Source organism: Mesocricetus auratus, unplaced genomic scaffold, assembly GCF_017639785.1.
Source record: "Mesocricetus auratus isolate SY011 unplaced genomic scaffold, BCM_Maur_2.0 Super-Scaffold_100022, whole genome shotgun sequence".
NCBI classification, from domain to species: domain Eukaryota; kingdom Metazoa; phylum Chordata; class Mammalia; order Rodentia; family Cricetidae; genus Mesocricetus; species Mesocricetus auratus.
In genome coordinates, this window is record NW_024429203.1 from 22964028 (window position 1) to 22982255 (window position 18228).

The window sequence follows — 18228 nt, forward strand, 5'->3', positions numbered from 1 at the left end:
CCCCAAGTAACATCACCCAAGTAAGAGTCACAGTAACATAACCTTTAACCTGACTTCAAAAGGGGGAAAAGTTTTGTTTGAACAAAAGATCTTTTTATCCTGCTTATCTGATACTGAATACAGCAAGATACGTATCATGACTAGGTCCAAGGCCATTGGCCTTCTGATTATTTTAAAACACTTTATTGTTATTACGTGTGTGTGAATGTGTATGAGGTAAGAGGTCAACTTGAGGGAGTCCTTTCCTCTCACCTTATGGCCCCAAGGGATCAAACTCAGGTCCACAGGCTGGGCAAGTGGTCCCACCTGCTGGGTTATCTCACTGGATCTGTAGGTTTTGAAATCAGCTCATGTAGCCCACAGAAAATTCACAATCTCTTGTGTCTATTGAGGCTGGCTTTTAAATTCCTGACCTTTCTGTCTTCTCAAAATTCTGGGTTATAGGCATGGGAGGAGTGTCATTCCCAGTTTCTGCTTGACGGTTTCTCCTGAACAAGACTAACAGGAGCTGTTTTGCATGTCTTGCTGCAGGATGTGCTTGCAGCTCAGTCACTTTTTGTTTTGAGATAAGGTCTAAGTAACCAGGCATGTAGGCTAGCCTGGAACTTGCTCTGTGGTGAAGACTGCTCCTAACTTGTGATCTTCCAGTCTCTGTTTCTTGCATACCACACCCAGCTCACTAGGCCTTTTGAAGAAGTTCTTCAGGAGGCTGAGGATACAGAACGGAGTGGTCTACTTGCCTAGCATGTGCAGAGCCCTGAGTTCAAGTCCCAAACAATAAAGTTCTTCAGTGAGTTGAACTTTTCTAGCTACCACAGGCCCCACCCACTACTGAAATGATGTAGAGCCAACCAGACAGGAAGACAAGCAGGGAATTAGAACTCTCCAACACAGGGTGGCTCTTAGACAGCTAGGTGTGATGGCGCCCGCTTTTAACCCCAGACTCAGGTCTACATGAGTTATAAGCCACTCAGTGCTATACAGTGAGACCCTGCCTCAAGAAACAGTCACCTGAAAAGTTCTCATAAGATATTCTTCAACCCTCACATCATATACTCCTTTATTTGTAAGCTCTGAGGGCAAGGACCCAAGCACAGCCTGGTGCCCTTGAATAGAGAATAAAGCAGCCATTGTCCACGGAGAGGTTGCTGAGGTGCCCTCCCTCACTGGTGTGGAATAATCTATATTGCTGGTCAGCAGGAGGGACAGCAGGCTGGCAGAAGGAGAGGAAGGAAAAGCAGATCCTGTCTTGAGTCCCAAGAGTCTGGAACTGTGGTCATGTCTGTTACAACAGCTCGCCAAATGCTCGTGTCTGTGCTTTAGGGGCCCAGAGTTCCAGGCTTTCCCAGGAGCTGGTTAATTAAGTCCCCCTCCTGGAGTGCATCAGCAGGTCTCGCTGCAGCCCTGCCTCCAGGCTGGGGGTCAGTCTGGCTGTAGGAGGGTCCGTCAGGAGAGTCAACTTGTTGAAAACCCCTCGGCCAAAGTAGTCAGCAATCACGGAAAAGCTATCATTGGAGCATTTGAGCTAGAAGGAAAAAGAAGAGTCAGACCTACGGTGCTCAGTTGTAACTGAAAGGAAACAAATCCTCTGGTATTCCGAAGACACTATGTGATACTGGTGTGATGGTGGTGGCCCTGGTGTGTGTGTGTGTGTGTGTGTGTGTGTGTGTGTGTGTGTGTGTGTGTGTGTGTGTGTACACCAACAAAGGCCAGAAGAGGGCATCTGTGTGTGTGTGTGTGTGTGTGTGTGTGTGTATACACCAACAAAGGCCAGAAGAGGGCATCTGTGTGTGTGTGTGTGTGTGTGTGTGTGTGTGTGTGTGTGTGTGTGTGTGTGTGTGTGTGTGTACACCAACAAAGGTCAGAAGAGGGCATCAGTTATCATGGAGCTCAATCACAGGCAAGAGTGAGCCTGCTGATAATAAGGACTCAAACAGCAGGAAGTGCTTTTAACTACCGACCATCTCTCTAGCACACCCTCTCCCCCACCCTTTTTAACCTACTCATCCCCACCTGGTGCTGGAACTGATCGTGGAGATCTCGTTTCTGTTCCTGGGCCCGGATCATGTCCATCACCTTGCGGTTCTCTGGGAGGCAGGTTGGGCAGTCGGCATCGCTTTCTGAGTAACTCTCAAAGCAGTGCTGGTGGAAGGAGTGGCCACACAGGAAGTGGACTGAGGGCAGCTCCAAGGCACTGTTACAGATGCTGCACTTGGTCTTCTGGAAAATCTTTGGGCTGCAGGCAGGAGACACACAGTGGCAGAGTGAGGGCAGGGCCAAGAGCCCAGAAGGGAGAGAAGAAACACATGAAGGTCACAGAAGCCTTGTCTGTTTTTATCACCCAAAGGGAATCAAATAGGAACAAAAGCTCCAACCTGGAGTGAAGCTGTATAAGTGCAAGAAATCCAGAAGGATACACGTTGCCCTCTCTTAGTTTTCAAACTGCTATTGCATCCTTTTAAAGGAGTCATTCCTGCCTACCTTACTAAAATTGTGGGAGACATCTGCAATAGGGGGTAGGAGGTACAGATCTAGCTTAGCCAACTGTTTACTTAGTGAGGCCTCTGGCCTGCATTCAATCTACAATATTTTGTTATTTAACACCCCCCATACCCATATAGACACACATATTTTGCTCTTCTCCCTTTATTATTATTTTCTTTAAAGATTTCCAAACTGGCTTTATTTTTATGATTATGAATGGGTTTCCTATATATGTATATGTACCACAGGAGGTCAGTGAAGGATGTCAGATCCCCTGGAACTAAATTTATAAATGGCTGTGAGCCACTGTATGTATGCTGTGAATCAAATCTAGGTCCTCTGCAAGAGTAACAAGTGCTTTTAGCCACTAAGTTATCTATTAGCTCCCTCCCACCATCTTTAATTTTTAAGGTTTCTTTTTATAATTAGGTGCATGTAAGTTAAGGTATCTGCCTGGCAAGAGGTATCAGATCCCCTGGAGTTAAGGTGGTTGTGAGTACCTGACATGAGTGCTGGGAATTGAACTTGAGTCCTCTGCAAGAATAGGGCATGCTCTTAATCACTGACCCATCTCTCTAGTCCCCTTCTCTTTCTCCATTTATCTTCTCAGAATTTACAACTGTTTCAAACACTGTAACCACCTGTCTTTATTTTATGTGGATGTGTGTGCCTGAGTGTGCATTTGTGTACCACCAGAGTTTGGCTGCCTGCTGAGTTCAGAACAGGACATCAAATTTCCTAGAGCTGGAGTTACAAGCAATTGTGAGCCACCTGATGTGGGTGCTGGGAACCGAACCCAGGCTCTCTTTCTTTCTCTCTCTCTTTTTTTCTTTTTGTTTTGTTTTTTTTTTTGGTTTTTTGAGACAAGGTTTCTCTGTGTTGCTTTGGAGCCTGTCCTGGAACTTACTCTGTAGTTCAGGCTAGCCTCAAACTCACAGAGATCCACCTGCCTCTGCCTCCCAAGTGCTGGGATTAAAGGAGTGCCTCTGAATCCAGGTTCTCCAAAAGTGCAGTAAGCACTCTTAACTGCTGAGCCATCTTTACAGTCCTGAGTCATTTATTTAAAATGTTTACTGTATATTTCCAGGACATGAGGCCCATGAGGGCAGGGCTTCTTATTTGTGTTTATTCATGAAAGGCTTCAGATATAATAAAGGCTCAGTGGAATGAAGAAACATTTCATAATAAACATTTACAATGTAATGGGCAGAACAGAACACTTGATAGCAGGATGTGGCAGTAAATGCCTATGATCCCAGCACTTCAGGAAGATTAAGGAATCCAGGGCTAGCATCAGCCGCATAAGACTATCTCAAACAAACCAAACACCTAAAAACTTAACACTTGAGAATAATTTCTACTATTAATAACTCTATCCAGATATGACATTCCTGAAATTCAAGCACTTATGAGGCTGAAGCAGAAAGTTGCTTTGAGCTCAAGGTCAGCCCAGGCTGAAGGGTAAGACTATATCTCAGAAATAAAGCAAAATATGGACTGGAGAGATGGCTTAGTGGCTAAGAGAACTGGCTGCTCTTCCAAAGGACCTTGGTTCAATTCCCAGCACCCAATGGCAGCTCACAACTGTTTGTAACTCCAGTTCCAGGATCCAACATCCTCACACAGACATACATGCAGGCAAGATACCAATGCACATGAAAAAAAAAAAAAGCAGCAAAATAGAAGTTCATGATCAGCCTGGCCTACAAAGTGAGTTCAAGACCACACTGGGTAATTTAGTGAGACCCTGTCACAAAAACTAAAAGGGCAGGTAAGATGACTCAGCAGACAGAAGTGCCTGCTGACAACCTGAGTTGGAGCCCTGGAACCCATGTGGAAAGTGGGAGCATACCTGTGACCCCAGCACTTCTAGACACAGAAACTTGTGGGTCAGATAGACTGGAGTATGCAGCATGGCAGAAATAAGACAGTCCCTACCTCAACAAGGCAAACATTTTTGAAGCTAGTCCTCTGACTTCCACGGGGCCCTGCGGCAGACATGTACCCACACTCACAAACACAAAACGAAAACAACCGTTTCAAAACAGTGCTGGGGGACAGCTTGGTGGTGCTGTGCTCGCCTAGCATTTAAGTGGTTCTGGATTCAGTCGCCAGAACTGTAAAATAAAAATGTTGAAGATTATTCACTTTCTAAAATGAAATTTTATTTCAGAACATTTTCACAACTTAGATGTTTGCTTAGAACATGTAAATATTAGCACTTGGGAGGCAGGGGCAGGCGGATCTCTGTGAATTCGAGGCCTGCCTGGTCTACAGAGCAAGTTCCAGGACAGCCTCTAAAGCCACACAGAGAAACCGTCTCGAAAAACCAAAAAATAAATAAACAAACAAACAAGCAAATAAATAAATATTATGTATTCACAGAAGAACTGGCCTAGTCTTAAAATAACCTCCAACATTAAATAATGACTTATGGGGCTAGAAAGATGGTTCTGCAGTTAAGAGTAACTACTGCTCTTGCAGAGGAGGGAATTGAGTTCAATTCCCAGTACGTACATACACACACCTGAAGACATGATTGAGTTCAATTCCCAGTACACACACACACACACACACACACCTGAAGACATGGATTGAGTTCAATTCCCAGTACACACACACACACACACACAACCCCTGAAGACGTGGATCACTGGTTAAGCATACACACTCCTGTTTAAGAGAACCTGAGTTTAGTTCCCAGCTTCTACATTAAGGGGCTTACAGTTGCCTGTAACTCTAGATCCAGGAGATCCAACAGCCTCTCTGGCCTTCAATAGCACAAGCTCTTATATAAGCACACTCACATACACACAGGCACACTAAATTTTTTTTTCCTTTTTTTAATTTTTTTTGTTTTGTTTTTTTTTTTTTTTTGTTTTTCGAGACAGGGTTTCTCTGTATTGTTTTGGAGGCTGTCCTGGAACTCGCTCTGTAGACCAGAGATCAGCCTGCCTCTGCCTCCCAAGTGATGGGATTAAAAGTGCAGCACCAACTCCTGGTTAAGATTTTTTTTTTTTGTTTGTTGGTTTTCTGAGACAGGATTTCTCTGTGTAACAGCTTTAAGTGTCCTGTAACTCACTCTGTAGACCAGGTTGGCCTTGAATTCATAGAGCTCTGCCTGCCTCTGCCTCCCAAGTGCTAGAATTAAAGGCGAATGCGCTATCAGGGCTGGCTTAAGCTGGGCAGTGGTGGTACATGGTTTGTTTTTTTGTTTTTTTTGTTTTTGTTTTTTTGTTTTTCAAGACAGGGTTTCTCTGTATTATCTTGGAAGCTGTCCTGGAACTTGCTTTGTAGACCAGGCTGGCCTCGAACTCACAGAGATCCACCTGCCTCTGCCTCCCGAGTGCTGGGATTAAAGGCGTGCACCACCAACGCCCGGCTGGTTTGTTTGTTTTTTTAACACACACTAAAATCTTTAAAAATAAGACTTATGGGCCGGGCAGTGGTGGCGCACGCCTTTACTCCCAGCACTCGGGAGGCAGAGGCAGGCGGATCTCTGTGAGTTCGAGGCCGGGCTGGACCGACAGCCTCCGAAACAATACAGAGAAACCCTGTCTCGTAAAAACCAAAAAAAATAAAAAATAAAAAAGACTTATGACTAGGCATGGTGGCACATCCTAGCACTCATGAGGCAGAAGCAAGTGGATCTCTGTGATAGGACAGCTAAGGGGATATAGACAGACCCTGTCTTTTTTTTTTTTTTTTTTTTGGTTTTTCAAGACAGGGTTTCTCTGTGGCTTTGGAGGCTGTCCTGGAACTCGCTCGGTAGTCCAGGCTGGTCTCGAACTCACAGAGATCCGCCTGCCTCTGCCTCCCGAGTGCTGGGATTAAAGGCGCGCCACCAACGCCCAGCGACAGACCCTGTCTTAAACAAAACAAAGACAAAAAGGGGGGTCTATAACTAATCATTTTTTTAGAATCCCTTCATTAAAACATCTTCAATGGGCTGGGGTGTATAGTTTCAGTGGTAGAGTAGATGCCTAGCATGTGCAAGAGCCCTAAATCACTGGTTCTCAACCTTCTTAATGCTGTGACCTTTTAACACAGTTCTTCATGTTGTGGTGACCTCCAACCATAAAATTATGTTGTTGCTACTTCATGACTATAATTTTGTTGTAGTTATGAATCAGTAATGTAAAGCTGGGAGTGGTGGCTCATGCCTTTAATCCCAGCACTTGGGATCTCTGTGAGTTCAAGGCCAGCCTGGTCTACAGAGCGAGTTCCAGGACAGCTAGGACTGTTACTCAGGTAACCAGGTCTCAATCAAAACACCCACTCTCCAAAAAACATTAAGAAAAAAGATGAATAAATGAATTGTAATGTAAATATCTGATATAGAAGATATGCAACTCCCAAAAGGGTCGTGACCTACATGCTGAGAACTATTGCCCTAGATTAACCCTTGAAGAAGGACGAAGGGGAAAGGGAGAAAGAGAGAGCTCAAATGCACTTCATAGATCCCGTCTGGCAAGCATGGAACACCACACTTTGACAGTCTAAGTCATCCCCTGTCTATTCCACATATCCAATTGCGGCTACCTGGACTTGAGCTCCTGGATTTCCTGGCGGATGCGAGTGGTCTCCTCTCTGTACCTCCTCACCCGAAGCTCATCTTGTGCAATCTGCTGGCTCTGTTTCTGCAGTTTTTGGACCAGGTAGTCTCGGATGATGGACAAGGTAGCTGTGGAGTTGTGAGCCAGGGTCTGTACCACTGAGATTGGAGGCCAAGGAGAAGTAAGAAAATAAACTAAGCATCACCCACTAAACAGAGCCCACAAGTGAGCAGCCCGTCCCTCACCCAGCCTGTCCTCCCAAGTACCTAGAAGAGGTGGCATGAGGTTCTTGTTCTCGATGTGCTTGAGGACAGCTGCCACGTACTCCTTGCAGTCTTCCTCCTTGCGGGCAAAGTAGCTGAGAGCCTGCTCCCACAGGGAGGGGTCCTGCTCCCCATGGCGCTCGCACACGGCAATCACCTGCCGGTGCTGCTCATGCTGCATGTGGTAATGCATGATCTGCTGGAACCTGGTACCAGGAAAGGGGACACCTCAGTGCTGTGCCCAGAAAATCACCCGAGTCTTCCCTTTCCCCTGGGAGACCCCAAATTCTTACAGCTTCCCCTGCTCGTAGAGATAAAGGACCCCATCCTGGAAGTCGTGCATTTGGCACAGGACCAGTGCTTTATCAAACACATCACAGAATCGGCCACTCTTCAGCAGGGAGATGGCCTCTGCGTGAAGTTTCTCCTTGACCTACAAGAGAAGTTGGTTGGGGTGTTAGTCATCAGAGGGCACCGAGATTTTTGTTTTGTTTTGTTTTTGGAGACAGGGTTTCTTTGTATTGTTTTAGAGGCTGTCCTGGAACTCGCTCTGTAGACCAAACTGGCCTCGAACTCACAGAGATCCGCCTGCCTGTGCCTCCCGAGTGCTGGGTTTAAAGGCGTGCGCCACCAGCACCCGGAGGCACCAAGATTTTTTAGACAAGGCAGATCTCAGTCTCTCTTAGTCCAGTTTCCCATCAGTGAAGCCCACAGAGCCCAAGGTGAGGCGCTACTCTCAAAATTAGCTGTTCTCAACCTGTAGGTCATGACCCCGTTTGCAAGCCTCTATCTCCAAAATGACATTGTGTTTTATAACAGAAACAAAATTACTGTTATGAAGTGGCAATGAAATAATTTTATGCTTGGGGGTCACCACAACATGAGAACCTGGGTTAAAAGGTCGCAGCATTAGGAAGGTTGAGAACCAAAAGGCAGTCACAAAGCTAGAGGACAGGCACAAGAGGAAGGAACCCAGGGCCTCACACATGCTAGGCCAGTGAGCACCCCAGCTGTCTTCCTAGCACCTCCCATGGCTCTGGCCAGGTGTCACCTGTGGATCCTTCTCATGGGCCCAGTTCTGCAGCCGCAGCTCCAAGAGTGTGTCATAGATGCCCTGGGGTGAGTCTGGCTGCACTTCACTCATGTGCTCCAGGAAAGCTTTCAGCTCTCTCGGGTTGTTTGCAAAGATGGGGATGAACTCCTCAGAGTTGGCCTAGGATGGAGGAAAGAAAGAGGCAAGGTGGCTAGTGAACAGGCCTCTAAGGTGATACCTTCTCCCCCAAACTGTTTCCCAGGTCTCACCCGGAAGCCTGGAGCCTCCCGATCGCCCCTGCCTTCCAGACTGGGCCGATAGTCAGTACAGAGTCCTTTCAGCAGCTGTGTGGTCTGCTCCGGTATGTGGTGCATGAGGATCTTGCCATAGCGCTTCATGTTACTCTCTGCCTGCTCAAACGGCAGCTTACCAATATACTGGAGGGCTTCCTGATAGTTCTGTGGAGAGGTAAAGGCAAACCAGTGCTCTTCCTGTCTCACCCAGCGGGACACGCCTTTAGCACCCCAGTATGTTCTCAAAGCAGCACATTGCCCAAAGCAAGAACCTCACCCACCTTAATGTCCTCTAGCTGGATCTTCAAGTACCACTCATGATGTGCGTGGTTCTCAGCTAGGTAGAGGGCATGGGAGTAGTAGCCGGCCTGCCTGAGGACCTTGATGGCTGTCTCCACATCAAAGTGGACTTCACTCTCACTCTTTGTCTGCCAACACCAACAAGACATTAAACACAATCATTTACACAGAAGTGGCTGGAGAAGGGAGAACAGGCATCCTGAAGGCATGTTTCTACAGGGCAATACATCCTGGCTTTAAAAACATGCTAGCCAGCCTCTGCTTAAAAACCCAAGGATTTCTTTGTCCCTATCATTAGAAAGACACTTCTAGGGCTGGAGAGATGGCTCAGTGGTTAAGAGCACTAGCTGTTCTTCCAGAGAACCTAGGTTCAATTCCCAGTACCCACATGGCAGCTCACAGTTGTCTATAACTCCAGTTCCAAGGGATCCACCCTCACATAGACAAAACACCAATGCACATCAAGTAAAATTAAATCTTTTTTTTTTAAAAGAAATTTCTAGGGACTGCGGGCTTCTTTAATGAGCTTCCTGGGCTCCAGCATCATGAATGTTCTAAACAGCTAGCAGGAATAGCTACTACTCTTCTTCCTGTTTATGGAGGAGAGAGCACTGGTTCCCAAATAAAGCTGCCCCCTGCTTTCCTGTATCCTGGTAAGTCACTTCAGGTTCAGTGAGGCTTACTAGGAATCTTCCCATCCAACACCACCCCTCACCTTGATGAATTCCTCCAACTTTGAGCTGTCCTTGAGCTTGGTATAGCAGTTCAGAAGCAGGGTGGTATGGTCAGCATTAGCTAGAGACTGCCGGTGCAGGGTCTGTAGGTAGGCAGTCAAGTTGTGGATGCGCTGGGCATCAAGAAACTTACGGATCACATAGGATGGCTCCAACCTTCCAATGGTTCTAGGCAAACATCGGTATCAACAGGGTTAGAGTACTTTGTCAAGTGTACTGTACAGGGATCACTGTAGACCATGTTACTAGGTCTTGGGTAGCTACTGTAACAAAGTCAAGGTGGTATCAGTGATACTAGACTATAAACCATACTGTGCAAGGCTCCACAACACTGGTTCTTTTGTTGTTGTTTCTGAGGCAAGGTCTCACTACGTAGTCATGGCTGGTTTGGGAAACTGTTATCTGTACCAGGTTGGCTTTGAACTTAGGGCAACCCTCCTGCCTCTCTTTTCATAAGTGCTGAGATGATAGGCAAGTGCCATCACAACCAGCTCGTACACTTGTTGCTCTTTTCTTATGAACTACTTCACAAACCTGCATGTTACCCTTGCTGCCAAAGTAAGCATAAACACAGGGTTGGGTGGGGTTCTTTTTGTTTTGTTTTAACAGGCAGCATCTCTATATTCAACCCTGATTGTCCTTGAACTCAGAGATCTGCCTGCCTCTGTTTCCCAAGTACCTAGGATTAAAGGCTTGTGCCATTATGCCTGGTCTTATGTTTTAAGATAGGCTCAGTGAGTAGTACAAGACTAATCCTGAACTCCCAATCCTTCTGCTTCAGTCCTGGGACTATAGGAATGTATTTTCCATAGTAAATGTGAACACCTCCAGGTGCATTACAACACAATACCACCCCACCCAACCACCCTCACCACTTCTGCCCTAGCCTCCCGGATGGGTTTCGGCAATCTAGCTGCCTGTTCTGTATCCAGAGCTACATCCCATGGCCCATCCAGACTAACCGGATATATTGCTGGACAGCCCCATCATGGTTGCCCTTGCTGTAGAGATGGTCTCCATACTGCATGAAAATCTGAGCCAGCCCATCGCTGTCCAGATGTTGGCTCTTAGCCAAGTTAATTGCCATCTCAAATAGATTCTTCTTAAATAGCATCTAGAAGAAGAGAGATTAGAACATTGGTAGAAGCAGTCCTGAGAGTATACCCTCCCAAAGCATAAGCACAATAGACACAGTAGATAGTCCTGGAGTTTTAATCTGCCTACAGTCTAGACAAACACCTCCAGGTAACCCCAACACCAACAGCACCTCACTTTACTCAGGTCTCTGTAAACAAGGGGGGTTGACGCAGGTCCCCGCCATTACTTCCCTCCAAAGCCACGTCCTTGGCAACTTATTCATTGTCCTATCCTAAGGAAACTGAGCAAGACTGTGACCCAAAGAGAAAGTCACTGGACCCAGGTGACCTAAGAAACCCATTCCTACAGCTACTTCTAGATGCTTGTGCCAGCTCTGAGAACCTGGTGGCCTTGCCTCCAGTTTGGTCTGTGTGTCCTTCTCCTGCAATGCGTGGACCCGCCCATCCCGCGTCAGCACGTACAGGGAGCCCCACTCAGCGAGCACATCCACTACATCCTCAAAAACAGCGCTGTAGGCTATGAACTTGTTGCACAGGTCATAGATGTTGAGAATTTGCTTGTCAGAGCTCTGTGAGTCCCTGCTGGTAAACTCTGACCTGTACAGGGAAGAAAAGCACCCACTATTTAGACCACCTCTGTCTCCGTTCCCTCGTGGTTCCTTCCCATGACAAGTGTGGTGCTGTCCCATCCAGTTAGAACAAATCACATCACTGGTCCCTCCAGCAGCTCATCTCATACATGCAGAATTGTGCTGACAGTTGGGGAAAAGAACACAATCCTGGTCTTACCCTTCAGCATCCTATCATTGATCCTAGCCAACGGAGTAGAAAATTAAACACTCACATATTCACTCACTTAACAAAAATCGCCCATTGCCTGGTGTTAGACAATGTGCGTGGTACTGAATGAAAACAATTCAGTAGGGGCCAGGAGGGGGCACTGTTGATAAAATGCTTGCTTTGCAGCACGAGGATCTCAGTTCAATCCTTAGAGTCCCACAGCGGGGATAAAAAGGTACTGGGTTGGAGAAATGGCTCGGGAGTTAAGAGCACTCACTGCTCTTTCAGAGGACCCCAGTTCAGCTCCCAGCACTCACACCGGTGGCTCATAACCACCTGTAACTCTAGCTCCAAGGGATTGGATGCCTCTGACCTCCATGAACACCTGCACACATGTGCACAAAAATCTACACAAATCCAGATACAAATATGTATACACAATTAGAGATTAAAAACTGAAAACAAGCCGGGCATTGGTGGCGCACGCCTTTAATCCCAGCACTCGGGAGGCAGAGGCAGGCGGATCTCTGTAAGTTCGAGACCAGCCTGGACTACCAAGCGAGTTCCAGGACAGCCTCCAAAGCCACAGAGAAACCCTGTCTCGAAAAATCAAAAAAAAAAAAACAAAACAAAACTGAAAACAGGTACAGTGGCACACATTTGTCCTGGGGAGGTGCATAGGCAGATCCTGGGGCCTCACTGGTTGTCAACCTACAGCTTATACTTGGTAAGCTCCAGGCCAACCAAAGACACTGTCTCCAAAACAAGCCAAGGACAAACCTGAGGTTGTCCTCTCCTCCATACACATGCATACATACATGCACCTGCACCTGCACACACATGAACATATATACAGACACACACACACACAAAGAAAACCAATAGGGAAGCCGGGCGTTGGTGGTGCACGCCTTTAATCCCAGCACTCGGGAGGCAGAGGCAGGTGGATCTCTGTGAGTTCGAGACTGAGCTGGACCGATAGCCTCCAAAACAATACAGAGAAACCCTGTCTTGTAAAAACCAAAAAAAAAAAAAAAAAAAAAGAAAAGAAAAAGAAAAAGAAAACCAACAGGGAGCCGGACGTTGGTGGCGCACGCCTTTAATCCCAGCACTCGGGAGGCAGAGGCAGGCGGATCACTGTGAGTTCGAGGCCAGCCTGGTCTACAGAGCGAGTTCCAGGACAGCCTCCAAAAAGCCACAGAGAAACCCTGTCTCGAAGAAAAAAAAAAAAAAAAAAAACAAAAAACAACAGGGAGTGCATTCATCAGGCAAAAGACCCACTATTCCCTTTTAGTTCCCTAGAAAATGACAACGAAGACAACAGAAACCCCACAGTTCCTCGTCTCATCACGCAATCTTTTCTGGCTCTACCGAACTTACTCTAGCCAAAGAGCAAAAAGAATCCAATCCTGAGTCCAGATTCCCTGAAGCATTATACATTTACACAGTCTTTTCACAGCAAATGTCTGAAACAAGACGGTATTTTTCAGTAAAAATAGTTAACTGAATCTAGGTGGAAGATCAACCTATATAAAACACAATCGACAGACTGGCTGGATCCAGGCACCAGGGTTTTAAACATACAGTAGTTGTGAGGCACAAGTCCAGTCCTCTCCTTTGCCCCTTTCCCTGGAGTCTTACTTGGGAGAAACCTTCCGGTCTCGGGAGACAATGACAAGGTAGCCTCTGAACCAGTGGGTGATGAGCTTATGGCCCTCAAAGGCAAAGCAGGGCCCACGTTCATCTGGCTGATAAAGGTAAACACACTCATCTCCAGCAACAATGAACTGCAGGTCCTGAGAAGGGTCGCTCAGGGCTGAGCAGCGCAGGCCACAGCCATGGGTGTCCAACTCCACACGGGGGTAGTCTTTTCCAGAAACTATATAGGACTGCCAAAGGGAAGAAAAAGTTAGCAGGCTCCTTTGAGGAGGCAGCACCTAAGCCTTCATAAAGACTTTCTTTTCTTTTCTTGTTTTTTTTCAAGACAGGGTTTTTCATTGTAGTCATAGCTGTCCTGGAACTTGCTTTGTAGACCAGGCTGGCCTCAGAGATCCACCTGCCTCTTCCTTCTGAGTGCTGGAACTAAAGGTGTGCACCACCATATCTGGCTATAGACATTCATTTCCACCTAGACCCTCTCACCTTCTATCCACTTAGCACTCTATTTCCCCTCGGAAACTTGCCTTCTCCAACCACCATCACCTAGCTACTACACCAACGTATTGTGGAGCCATATTCTTTTTTATATTATCACAAACTATCATGTCATGCAAGTTACAGAAACACAATGATTCTTTGCTGTTTTGTTTTTTTGTTTTTAGAGATAGGGTTTCTCCGTATTGTTTTGGAGTCTGTCCTAGAACTCGTTAGGTAGACCAGGCTGACCTCGAACTCACAGAGATTCACCTGCCTCTGCCTCCCGAGTGCTGGGATTAAAGGCATGCGCCACTAACGACTGGCAATTTTTTGCTGTTTTATCAAAAGTGTATTCCTAGTTTGGGGAGGCAGTTCAGTGACAGGGTCAGCACAGTGAATATGGGGCTCTGGGATTGACCCTTGGTACCAAACATTTTTCCAAAGGCAGTTCACAACTCCCTGCAACTCCAGCTGGCCTCTGAAGGCAAATGCACACAGATAGCCTACACTTAGGGCCATATACATAAATAAAAATTTGGGGGGAACTTTTTTACATTAGGAATGTAATAGAATATCAGAAACCAGAAAAGTAAAGCTATTTCTCTAATTGTGCTTAACAATGGAGAATCAAGTTCCTCTACTACAAGCACAGAGTTCCTTTCCTAAGCCTACCTCTTCTATTCTCTTACATGAAGAAATATAATAGTAACTTGAGCAAATGATTTAAGGCTCTATGATAAAAATTTCAAGACTTCCACCTCTCCTGATAGTTCCTTACCCTATCTCCCTGAGACTGGAGAGACCCTTGTTGGTTCCCCTAGAGTGAGACCTTAATCACACCTGAACATTTTCAGTTGTCACAACAAACAAGTGAGTGGTCTTTCCTGCTTGGCGAAAGGCCAGTCCAGTGACAGGATAGTTGCCCTTGTGCAAAATCTGGGTCTTGCTATGGCGGTCCCGTGTGATATCTCCCTTGTTCAGAGTAACACTGCCATCCGTGAAACCTGAAGACCAGAAAACACTGTTTCAGTGTGAATTAAAAGATACAGGAGTGGAAACAGAGAAAAGGCCACCAGAGGCACTCACGAGAAATGACATGCTTTTCCTGTACCTACAATTTCACTAGTGGTAGCATGGTAACCTCAGCATCTGTATTCACTGACTCATTTTCTCTCTCTTTTTTGGGGGAGGGGATCAAGACTGTGTACCATGGTGTCCTGGAACTCCCTCTGTAGACTAGGCCAACTTCCAACTCAGAGATCATACTGTCTCTGTCTCACAGTGCTGGGATTAAAGAAATATGCCACCATGCCCACCAATTCACTGATTTATTTTCCAAGAACAAAACTAAATATCTTCCCATTATAAACGTTAATAAATCTACAAGGTCTTGGGTCAGTACCATGAGAACACCACAAATGAATTGCAAAAACTACTTCAAAGAAAAAATGTACTTTAAGCCGGGCATTAGTGGCGCACGGCTTTAATCCCAGCACTGGGAAGGCAGAGGCAGGTGGATCTCTGTGAGTTTGAGGCCAGCCTGGTCTACAGAGCAAGTTCCAGAACAGCCTCCAAAAACAATACAGAGAAACCCTGTCTGGAAAAAACAAAACAAAAAAGAAAATATACTTTAAAACCTAGAGATGAAGTTCTCAAAAAAGGAAAAAAATCTAGGAATGTTGGTTTTCCTTCCTTCTTTCTGCTGCTTACCAATGGCCATAAAGTTGAGATTTTCATGAACCGTCAAACAAGACACGACAGTTGGTTCTGTCCCTGGGATGGCAGGGAAGATTCGAGTGCACAGTGGATTGCCACCATCTCTCTTTTCCAGGTTCCAGATCTTTACCTGGGGACAGACCACAGACACGTTAGTCTCCCTCCAAACAAAACACAGTCCTAGGCTTCTGGATCTTTCTTTTCTGGAACTTACCAAGGGGTTAATACCCTCTTCATCCTCACCAACTGATGCCAGAATATTGTGCTGCTTCAGTTGATACAGGTGTGTCACACGTAGTTTGTAGGCCTGGAAGCCTGTAAGCTGTAGGGAGCGTGGCAGGAACCAGATCTGGCCTTCCATATGTGCAGGGTAGTCAAGAAGCTTTCTTTCCAAGGAGTGACACGTCCCGCACCCCCCCCCTTATCTCTGGCTGCATTTTCTATGCTTCCAATTATCTGCAGACACCATACTCTGAAAGTATCTCTGTAGTAGACAAGGAATTAAAATATTCTATGAGAAAAAAAGTTGTAACTGAAAAAGAAATGCCAGGCAGTGGTGGTGCATGCCTTAAATCCCAGCACTCAGGAGGCAGAGGCAGGTGCATCGATGAGTTTGAGGCCAGCCTGGTCTACAGAGTGGGTTCCAGGACAGCCAATGCTACACAGAAAGACCCTGTCTCAAAAAAAAAAAAACAAAAACAAAAACAAAGACAAAAGGGGACACACACACACACCTTTAAAAGAAGTCACATAACTTCAAATTATAGAATATTCTCACAACTGTTCTGTTCTAGTATTATTTCTGATAATCTCTATGGATCTTAAATTAGAAATATGTGTTTTCACTGACTAAACCATTTTGAATTTACAGTGTTACAGAAATCACATGTAGCAATCCTACTTTGAAGGGCTGAGGGGCAAGCACGTGAGAAGAAGGCATACTTTGAACTATCAGTCTTTCCTGGGTTAGTAATATGGGTAAGATGTTTTCTTTGAGGCCAGTCCTCCCTCCCAGTGCTCTGGTGACAGACATGGACAGAAATCTGTGAATTCAAGGTTAGTCAAGTCTACACAACGAGACCCTGTCAATAACTTAAGAAAAAAGAAAGAAAAAAATACTCTGTTGAAATGATGCTGAGCAGGTTTAGCTTGCTGTCAGCTATGGAATCAGAAGGAAAAACTGATATCGTACAGTGTACCATGTTGCTTTTTACACTGCTAGACTAGGGATGCTAAGTGTATTTTTGGCTTATAGTGCTTTCCATTTATAATGGATTCACCGGGATGTAACTCATCCTAAGTTGACGTCCAACTCTATAGGAACAAGCAGCACCCATGTCGTCCGCCACTACCTGAGGGCTGACTGTACTTAAAAACACCAGAATCTAGTTGTCAATGAACATGCACATAGCCTCTTTAAAAACTCCAAGGGCTTTCCCCATGTATCTTGTGAACAAAGCAAATGGACTCCTTGTCTGAGTTGTCTCCTTGCCCACAATATCAGACAGGGAAGGTAACACCTAACACACACACCTTTTAAAGGCAAGTTGCATCTGCTTGGGAGCTAACTCATCTTAACCTTGTCACATTGGCATTAACAACCTTCCACAGAAAAGGAAACTGAAGCCGAGAGTGAAATGACTTGCCCAGGACTGCTCAGTTGACAAGTTAGAAAATGGACTTCCTTCTTTCTCCCGTCAGACCACAGAAGAGGCCTGGGCTCGCATCTAATTGCGAGTGCACAAAGCACCACTGACAGATTCCATTCCAGCTGGAGGAACCTCTTCGGGCTTCCGTGGAGGAAAGGGACAGCTCCACAAGAAGGATATCTCCAAAGACCAGGCTCCCGCGACCGGAGTCGCAGACAGTGATGCCCGGAGGGAGGCAAAGGAACTTGGAAGCAGTGGATCCAGAGGCCGGCGCGGCCCCGGGAGCGGCCCCATCATTACCCAGCGGCTCCTTCACCAGCTCCTTCTCGAAGAAGACGAAGCGCCGCCACTGAAGGTAGGCCGCCATCTTGGCCGCGGGCCCCCGCCTCCGGAAGCAACATCACGTGAACAGCACAGGCGAGTCATGTGAGAGGCAGCCTCCAGGAGCATGCGCGCACAGGCGCCCTTGAGTAGGCGGTGCCTGCTCCACAAAGCTCTGGGGGTGGAGCTTGCTGGGTTGCTCCCTAGTGCTTTGATCTCGTTCGGAGTTCCAGGGTCCTTCAGCTCTGAGATTTTCCCCTTCAGACGTGTGGCGGAGCGTTTCGCGGCTAGCTTGCCCTCCACAGCGAGACTGTGTCTCAAAAGTAAAATACTCAGCCCTCTCAAAAGTAAAATACTCAGCCCTGTTCGGTGTTGCGGTGCAGAGAGTAATGTTTTGGGAAGCTACTCAATGAATGCATTAGCTTTTTAATGTTGAATAGAGCTGATATTAAACGCCTCCTTTTCAAAAGTGGTTAAAAATCAGCCTGGTCAAATTCAAAGCTTTTTTGATATATAAAACTTTACAAATGAAGGGGGCTGGAGAGATGGCGCAATATTTAAGAGTACTGTCTGCTCTTCCAGATGACCCAAGTTCAATTTCCAGCACCCACATGGCCTCTCACAACTGTCTGTACCTCCAGTTCCATGGTATCTGACACCCTCACACAGACTGATGTGTAAGCAAAACACACATAAACAAAATGAAAAAAAAAAGAATAAAACCCCTTACAAATGGAACTAGTCCATCAATAAGCAACTAGACAGTATGTAATTTCTATGCAGGTCTCTTTATGTTCCTGTGTACCAATGGGAAATCTTACTCCAACAAAGTAAACTTTGGGTTTTGTCTTGTTTTGCAGAGGGGT

At 46.2% G+C, this 18228-nt stretch overlaps 1 protein-coding gene across 1 annotated transcript; it reads right to left on the reverse strand.

Annotated features, from left to right (window-relative positions):
- Positions 1–1043: 1043 nt before the first annotated feature.
- Positions 1044–17436, reverse strand: Vps11 (VPS11 core subunit of CORVET and HOPS complexes). The gene is made up of 16 exons (XM_005069427.4): positions 17222–17436; positions 15607–15755; positions 15387–15522; positions 14517–14680; positions 13182–13429; positions 11156–11357; positions 10626–10777; positions 9645–9831; positions 8911–9057; positions 8606–8794; positions 8355–8516; positions 7597–7736; positions 7307–7509; positions 7027–7198; positions 2014–2236; positions 1044–1525 (listed from the first exon to the last, which is right to left on the reverse strand). The coding sequence occupies exons 1-16, from the start codon at positions 17406–17408 to the stop codon at positions 1361–1363; spliced, it is 2826 nt and encodes a 941-aa protein (XP_005069484.1). The 5' UTR covers positions 17409–17436; the 3' UTR covers positions 1044–1360.
- Positions 17437–18228: the final 792 nt, after the last annotated feature.